This window comes from Nicotiana tomentosiformis, chromosome 7 (genome assembly GCF_000390325.3).
Source record: "Nicotiana tomentosiformis chromosome 7, ASM39032v3, whole genome shotgun sequence".
Taxonomy (NCBI): domain Eukaryota; kingdom Viridiplantae; phylum Streptophyta; class Magnoliopsida; order Solanales; family Solanaceae; genus Nicotiana; species Nicotiana tomentosiformis.
Genome location: NC_090818.1, coordinates 36596626 through 36605149, shown reverse-complemented (window position 1 = coordinate 36605149; position 8524 = coordinate 36596626). Strand labels below are relative to the sequence as shown.

General features: G+C 33.2%; 1 protein-coding gene across 1 annotated transcript; it reads left to right on the top strand.

Moving 5' to 3' along the window:
- Nucleotides 1–460: 460 nt before the first annotated feature.
- On the top strand, nt 461–7894 carry LOC104097394 (cytochrome P450 CYP72A219-like). The gene is made up of 5 exons (XM_009603947.4): nt 461–1906; nt 4437–4654; nt 5106–5350; nt 6016–6397; nt 7268–7894. Exons 1-5 carry the CDS (start codon nt 1636–1638, stop codon nt 7691–7693), a joined length of 1542 nt encoding a protein of 513 aa, XP_009602242.1. The 5' UTR covers nt 461–1635; the 3' UTR covers nt 7694–7894.
- The last annotated feature ends 630 nt before the right edge of the window (nt 7895–8524 follow it).

The window sequence follows — 8524 nt, the reverse complement described above, 5'->3', positions numbered from 1 at the left end:
AAAGAGCAGGACAATTGTGAGCATTTCAGCCATGCAATATCAAAGCACATCCAGTTGAGGTATCATCATATCCGAGAGTTGATAAGTGAAGGAACTCTTTCCCTGCAGAAAATACCAGGATCGAAGAACCCGTCAGACATGCTAACCAAAGTTGTCGGTGTTGACAAACTGAGGATGTGCTCTGCCTCAGTTAGCCTTCAGGACTGATAGTATAAAGGCGCCACTAGAGAATAGCAAATCTTTTTTTAATTTCTTTCTTGACGTAACATAGGTTTGAAGGGGAGATTGATAGGAGCAAACCTGTTGTTGTATGTGAAAGGAAAAAAAGTAAAAAAAAAAGAAGAAGATAAAAATATGATGTAAGCGCTTACGTCAGCATTCTTATGATGTAAGCGCTTACATCGGCAGGGCATTCAAATGCCTATAAAAGGGGTATACATTTTCATTTGCATATCATCTCTCAACTTCTTCTTTCTCTCTTCAATTAATAAAGAGTTATTCTTTGTGTGGCCGAATGCGTTAGAAAATTATCGAACCACGTAAATTTTGTCTTGTCTTGTCTAGTGTAATTTGTTGTTTTTCTCTTTAAATATATTTTTCCCTTCCTTTTAGCCTGACACGTTTCCCAACATTAACTAATGCACCACAGTTTTGCAGGCGCCAAGCATACAAATGTATGTAATGTTGTACTGCCAAGTTCTCATTCTCTCTCTATACACACACATATACATGTAGATATACTCCATCCGCATGAGTTTATGTTACTACTAGCCTGTCTCAAAAAGATTGTTATATTTTATATCTGAAAACTATCTAATCTTAAATGGCACTCTAAGCTTTCTTTCTTATAAAAAATGTAACTACCGAAACTCTTTCAACTTGTCGTGTCTTTTGAATAAATATTGTACCTAAGTAAGTTAACAAGATGCATGAGATTTGAAAAATTAATAAGAAATATCAAGTGATACTTAAATGCTTCTACTTATGTAGGTGAAGTCTAGTACGCTACTATATATATTCACATTTTTTCCTTAGTGACATAACTTGCCGAGACAAATCTCATATAAAAGTTCACATTATTATGAGAGAAAAATAGAAAAAGATATGCGGAATTCTTACCAGTGTACTATTCATTTAATTGTTGATTGAAGGAGCAGTTTTAACACTTTACATGTATGTATTTGGCTTTTTGTTTCAAAGTCTTTCTTTGTTTTACGAACGTCGTGTCCGATCAAAGAGGAAGAATTAATTTATAGCGACAAAATGCGCTGTAATGGAGAAGACTCAGAATAGGACTATAGAGTGGAGGATTAATCACGGTTAATTACTACCTAGTAGTACTGATAATAATTTTGTGATAAAGGGCTAGGTAGGTAGGTAGCTACAAGCATATAAACCATTAATTTTTCTAAAGATTAGTGGTCCAAAGAGTGAAAGATATTCCCAGAGAATCACTACAGTGCAAGCAATAAAACATGGTCATAGACTAATTGAAACTTGCCCTCTTCCTTCTCCCCTATATATAAATGTTATCAATAACATGGCTTATAATTGACACATAAACTCACCCTCTCCTTCTCAATTAGATTTTTCTTTTCTTTTGTCTTAAACAACATTTGCCCCATTTCTTCATAAATGAAAATAGTTGCAATCTTGTTTTCGGCGATTGTCATTGCGTTAGTGATATGGGTGTGGAGAATGGTGAATTGGGTATGGCTGAGACCAAGAAAACTAGAGAAGTGTTTTAGGAAGCAAGGAATGAATGGACATCCTTATAGAACACTATATGGAGACACAAAGGAGATGGCTGAGATGACCAAAGAAGCCAAGTTTAAACCCATTAAACTCACTGATGATATTCTCCCTCGGATCTTCCCTTTCTACCATCATACTTTCAACAAATATGGTAAGTCACGTTGCTTTTACATCTTCATACATATTCCCATCGTACTTTGCAATTCAAAGTGGTAATTTGATTTTGTGGGATTGTTTGGAAAGTTTTAGTTCTATTCACTCACGTTGTAAAGTCATATTACTTATTTAAGGTAATTATATATAAATCTCATAATAGGTGAAAATGATTTTTAAAAAAATCTTTACATTGTGAATGTATATTACTTACATCCTTAATTATTTTAGAAATAAAAAATGACAATATCAGATTTGTTATAAAATATAAAAATGTTGGGGCAAAATACAAAACTGGCCGGTCAGCTGAAAATAAAGTAATTGAATTTAATTCACATATCTAGAAAAAAATATACATTTTATCGGCTATTATTTTTGGAAACAACTAAAAACTTACGTTTCTCAAAATTTTCTTTCTCTTCAAATGGGATCTATGCAATAAGGTGGAAAACAATAAGAGGGTTTCATTTGAAAAATCAGTATGATTTTGAGAAATGACATAGTGATGTTAAGATGGTGATTAATGATTATATTCTTGTGATGTAAAATAGTTGCGTAACCCTTACTACTTGAGCATGAAAATGACCGGTCAATGAATTTTAACCATATATGTCATCAATATACGAGGTTAATCGATCGATCAGCTAATAAGGACTGGCCCGATATGGTTTGTGTGCATTGAGGTCCTAATTTTCTTCTAAATCACTTTAATTAAGACCACTCATTTAGTTTAGGATTCATAAAGTTAAATTTGCACTTGTACTAATTTGTACAGTATCTTTTATTTGGTGAATAAATTTATTTGTCGAGTAAAAACTTGTTTTATTTACACCTTTTTTTAACACCTTTGTTCCTCAACTCAGTGTATCTTTTATTTGGGAAAAAATTCATTTATTAAGTTTTTTGGGTTAATGGAAGTTTACATGGTTAAAAAAATAAAAATATTATTTGGTGAACTTGGGACGGATTATAGTTCAGAAACAAAAGAAGACTTTGCAAATCTTCATAAGTTGAATGATTATTTGAGAAATTCGAAAGTTTAGTGGGTGATATGGCATGTCACGTCATCTTTTCGGCACCGAAAAGTAGCTATTTGTTCGGCTAAAATGACTTTTTTTAGGAAGATTGGGTTAGTGTTTGAATGATTTTGTTGTTACAAAAAATATAAAAATAACTTAATTGTGGTATATTCATAAGTTGGAAGACCATTTAAGTAATTAATTCTCGAAATGATAAGATGAATTTTGACCATAGATGACTAGCCGATAAAGATTGGACGAAAGCAGATCGTTGAAAAATTGGCCCAATGGTCTGTGTACATTGAGGTCCTAATCTTCTTCTAAATCACTTTAATTAGGAGCATTCATTTAGTTCAAAGTAGCTGGATGACTAATTTGTAGAGAGTATAAAATATAATGGTTAATTATAATATAAAAAAAACGAGGAGAAAATAAAGGACCAATTTCCATGTATTAATGCAAAAATAAAGGGACAATTTTCCTTTGGAGCGTTATTTATATTCACTTTTTTGTTCCGACTGTGAATGAGGAACACTTCTATATCAAATGATAAAAAACTTTATTTGCTCGAGAACAAACATGCATGTACTGTAGGATGAATTGCATTATTCTGTAATGAAAATAGGGAACTTGCTGTGTAATTTGTTATTTCTGAATTAAATCGAATAGATAATTTGTTATTTCTGCGTGTTTCCCGGTAGGTAGATGGATTTTAGCTCGAAATCAGATCTGTGTCTGTGATCTGTGGTCCTTTAAATTTCATCGAATCATTGATCATCTTTGTTTGTGGTCCATTTAATTTAATTACTGTTTTTATATATATCGTTAGGGTTCAACTCATGATTCTTAACCTAGTGCTGTAGCAAAAATCTAGGACCGCCAAATGGCTGACTTATGCTTTTTAACTTAGAATTTACTATGTTGTATGTACTAACGTTGTATTAGCAGTGTAAAATATGTATAATTTAAATCATTTTACTTGTATATGACGGGCATAGTTTTTTTTTCTCTTTTTAAAATGATTCCCATATTGAAAAATGATTATTTTCTACAAATTAAAAATGAGGTAAAGAAGGGAACTACCGTGCACAAGGTTCCCACACTGAAATAATTTGAAAATATTTTGTAGAAAAGAAGAAGAGAAAGTAGTAAAAGGAATAATATAAAGGGTTTTGATATTCTCAAATGAAGATTTATCGTAAAGGAAAAAACAAGAAGATTCAGCACTATTTTAGGTTGTAAGAGAAAGTACAAGGCTCTTTTCTTCTAATTAATTTAGTTTTGAATACGAAGTTGAATTATACATTTCATTTCCAAATCTTTCTCACATGTGAATAAGCTAAACTGTACTGGCTCTGACTGTACATTGTTTGATTATAGTCAATTTGATCCAGCTTCAAATTATCAATGATTTATGAAATAGAGGAAAAAAGGGAATAATTCTCGGAGTTACTATGTATTTATGTTTATTCATTACGCAGCACTAATATTAAAGTGGCTGAATTACAGGTAACCATTGTTTCGCATGGATAGGCCCAGAACCCAGGATTTTCGTAATGAAACCAGAATTGATAAAGGAAATAGTAACGAACAACACCATCTTCAAAAAACCAAAACCAGCCCCACTTGTCCAGCTTCTTGTTAGTGGCATCTCAAGTTATGAGGACGACAAATGGGCTAAGCACAGAAAAATTCTTAACACTGCATTTTACGCCGAGAAGTTGAAGGTAACCATTTCTTTTTACTATTTCCTCCAAATCAATTAAATTACATTGTAACCATTAAAGGTTGCATGTCGTCATGGCTGGTAAGTACCCGTCATCCTTAATCAGATGTTTTAAGATTGAGTCCCGGGAATGGAGCTTTTAGGAGACAATTTACTAACCAAAATGAGACTTTCCGACATGAATACAGATTAGTCGGCCCCAAAGCGAGTACCATACCCACACATGGAATGAGAAACAAAAAGATTAGTTACATTAATGTGGATATATTTATAGTAAGTTCGTAATCATTATTACAAAGACATAGTGAATGGAGCAGTACGACGTACTCCAACTAGCTAGATATATACTACGCATTTATTAATCCAAATTTTAAATCTCCCCTGCTATATGTTTCGATGGGAATAAATCCTCTAATTACCTTTTTTCTGAAATTAATGGTGTTTGAAAATAGTGTATGCTGCCGGCAATGCACACAAGCTGTGAAGATATGATCAACAAGTGGGAAATTCTACTCTCCGAAAACAAATCCTGCGAATTGGACGTGCATCCATATTTTGAAGATTTTACCAGTGATGTGATTTCAAGAACAGCATTTGGAAGTAGTTATGCAGAAGGAACAAGAATATTTCATCTTCAAAAAGAACTAGCTGAACTCACACGCCAAGCTTTCCAGTCTGTTTATATTCCTGGGTGGAGGTATATATAAGGATTTAATTATACTTACTCTATTTTCACACTACCAATATATTTTAACATGTGGTAGCAGATTATCTGCATCTCTTTTCAAGTTATTGATCTCATTTGTTAGAGTTTAACTTCAATATCAGGTCGACTAAAAGATAACGCATGTAACTCGGATAATAAGTGGAACGAATTACCTGTAAAATATGAAGACATGTAACATATTACAACAATTAAATTGTACACCCTCCGTTTAAATTTTTGTGAACTTATTTGACTGGGCACAAAGTTTAAGAAAAAAGAGAAGACTTTTGAATTTGTGGTGTAAAATGAGGCACATATATTTTGTATGACTATAAATCATTGCATAAAGGTATTTTTTTTCAAATATCTAAAAAGGTCATTCTTTTTTGCACGAACTAACAAGAAAATAGGTTCACATAAATTGAAACGGAGGGAGTATATGCTGTCAGTATAAATATTGTTTAACAGTGTCGATATACAACATTGTCTGTAATATCTGTCGTTTTTATGTAATTTAAATGACGTTATAGCGTAAAAATTCTTTTGTAGTGTGAGTATATATGCAGAAGTTAAACTCATGCTAAACAAGAAGTAACAGAAATATTTGGTGATTTTCTCCAAATAATTCCGCTACTTAGCTGATGTGAATTGCACAGGTATTTACCAACAAGAACAAATAGAAGAATGAAAGCAATTGACAATGAACTTAGAGATATTTTAAGGAAGATTGTGAGCAAGAGAGAAAGAGCAATGGTGGGAGAAGCAAGTGATCAAGAGGACTTGTTGGGTATTTTACTAAAGTCCAATTTGAAGGAAATACAAGAACGTGGAAGCAAGTTTGGTATGACAACTGATGAGGTGATAGAAGAATGCAAAGTTTTCTATTTTGCTGGCCAAGAGAGTTCTTCAAATTTACTCGTTTGGACTATGGTTTTATTAAGTGTGCACCAAACTTGGCAAGCTCGTGCAAGAGAAGAGGTTCAACAAGTGTTCCAGAACAATAAACCAGATTTCGAAGGGTTAAGCCGTCTCAAAATTGTGAGTAATTAACAACTAACAACGAGTTTTAGAGCTTGTTTCCTAATTTCCCGTTGAAAACAAAATTAAGTAGGTAATAAAAGTGTATTTTCTTTAACATCTTAAACTTTTAGATAATAAAGCAGAATGATTCATGAAAAAAAGAATCAGGTCAGCACATGACGTAACAGGTGTATTCAAGATTGAATTAAATTTATAAATGGGATGATTATACACAATACACACTTCGACATTTCTGAGTTATTCTTTTAGGGGTTAGAGGTGGTTGAAGAATAAGAAAGACCAAGATTTAAGCTATCAAAATGTGATGTGCAGGTCAAAATGGCAATAACATAGGAAATGATTTAAGTAACTTGTGTACATACTAAAAGAATTTTTGCATTATTACTATATTTTAACCCTACATTTTTAGGTTACCAAATTTGGATTTTTAATAGAATGTTACTTGTTGTTATAAGCCACCTTAACCTGATGGTGAAAAAATATTATATTTCTGCAGTTAATGCACAGAAGTTAAATTCTATTGGAAAATTTACTTTTAACTGTCCAATAGTTGGATATAATTAACAAGAATTCTCGAAGTCATGATTAATATATATAATCTACATTTTCTGTATTGAGAATATGCAAATATTTACACCATAATATTAAGTTGACCTATAATAACAGCTAACTGCTAAATTTTGTTATGTAAAATAAAGCGGATAACTTATTATAATATTTTAAGTATGATGATAGCTAGCTATCATCAATTTCTTTTACACACTCATTATTTATGGACTTAACTAACTACACCGTTAATTACTAGTATACATTTCCATTAGGCTATATATTGAAGTATAACATACTTCATTTCTTATTGATAAACAGGTGACTATGATCCTGAATGAGGTTTTAAGGTTATATCCACCTGCACCATATTTCGTACGAAAGGTATACAAAGAGACAAAGCTAGGAAATATGAGTATCCCTCCTGAAGTGATCCTGGTAATACCAACAATATTTGTTCATCATAATCCAGAATTATGGGGTGAAGATGTTAAGGAATTCAAGCCAGAGAGATTTGCTGAGGGAATTGCAACAGCAACAAAGAACAGACTTTGTTTCTTGCCTTTCAGTTGGGGTCCTCGTATTTGCATTGGTAATAATTTTGCAATGTTGGAAACTAAGATTGCCTTAGCAATGATCCTACAGCGTTTTGCTTTCGAGCTTTCTCCATCTTACGCTCATGCACCTACTTATGTCGTCACTCTTCGACCTCAGTGTGGTGCTCACTTAATCTTGCAAAAATTATAGGTCCTTAATCTGGATTTCCCATTATTGAGTAGTGCCTAATAAATCTTCTCTATCACTATTTTTCCATCTTTCATGTTGTAATCTTCTTTAATTTCTTTTTTCTTTATTTCTTTATTTATCTTTTCTTTTGGGATGTCTTTTTTGCTGTCCAGTTTGAACAGTGCTAAGTAATTAAAACGACTTCCTGAGCTGTGCTTACAATTATTGGTTCTTTTTTGCCGCCTAAAAAATGTCTAGTTTACTTAGGTAGGTTACTAATGCCACCTTCATTCAAATGTATAATTTTCAACACTTCTGAAAGGTACAGTGCACCAGATAATGCGTAGAAAGCACGAACACTTAATTATTTAGTTTCCCACCATTACCTTTACCTTATACATATTGCGCACTCTATCCGGTTAAAATTATTTATATCTTCCAACTTTGCTTTATAAATTACACTGCTCCTTCAGTTTTAAACATTTCACCTTCTCCTCCTCCTATTTTAATTGAGTTTTTAAAAATACCTTTTGTTACCCTTTTAATTTGTATACGGGTAAAATCGAGGCTAATGAGCACCCCGATTTTCCGGTGGGGCAAACGAAGTAAGGACATAACTACAAGGAATCAATATCGAAGGTGAGAGCCTCTCGTAATAAGGTCCGGACAAAACACCTGCCCTCGGAGCCATCGAGACCGCACCCCCAGGATCCGGTTCGAGTTCCAAGACCTCGAAAAGCATTACCAAATGCCCGCGCACGATTAACAAAGAGCCATGATATTCGTGCCCGGCCGGATATCACGGCGTGGATCTCGGCCCGCAGCAGATCAGTGATTAGCGGAAAGGAAGAT

Excerpts from the sequence above, each read along its gene's own strand:
- LOC104097394 (XM_009603947.4), top strand. The coding sequence starts at position 1,636 with ATGAAAATAGTTGCAATCTTGTTTTCGGCGATTGTCATTGCGTTAGTG. Across the intron at positions 1,907-4,436 it reads TCATACTTTCAACAAATATG|GTAACCATTGTTTCGCATGG; the intron begins GTAAGTCACGTT and ends GCTGAATTACAG. Across the intron at positions 6,398-7,267 it reads GGTTAAGCCGTCTCAAAATT|GTGACTATGATCCTGAATGA; the intron begins GTGAGTAATTAA and ends ATTGATAAACAG.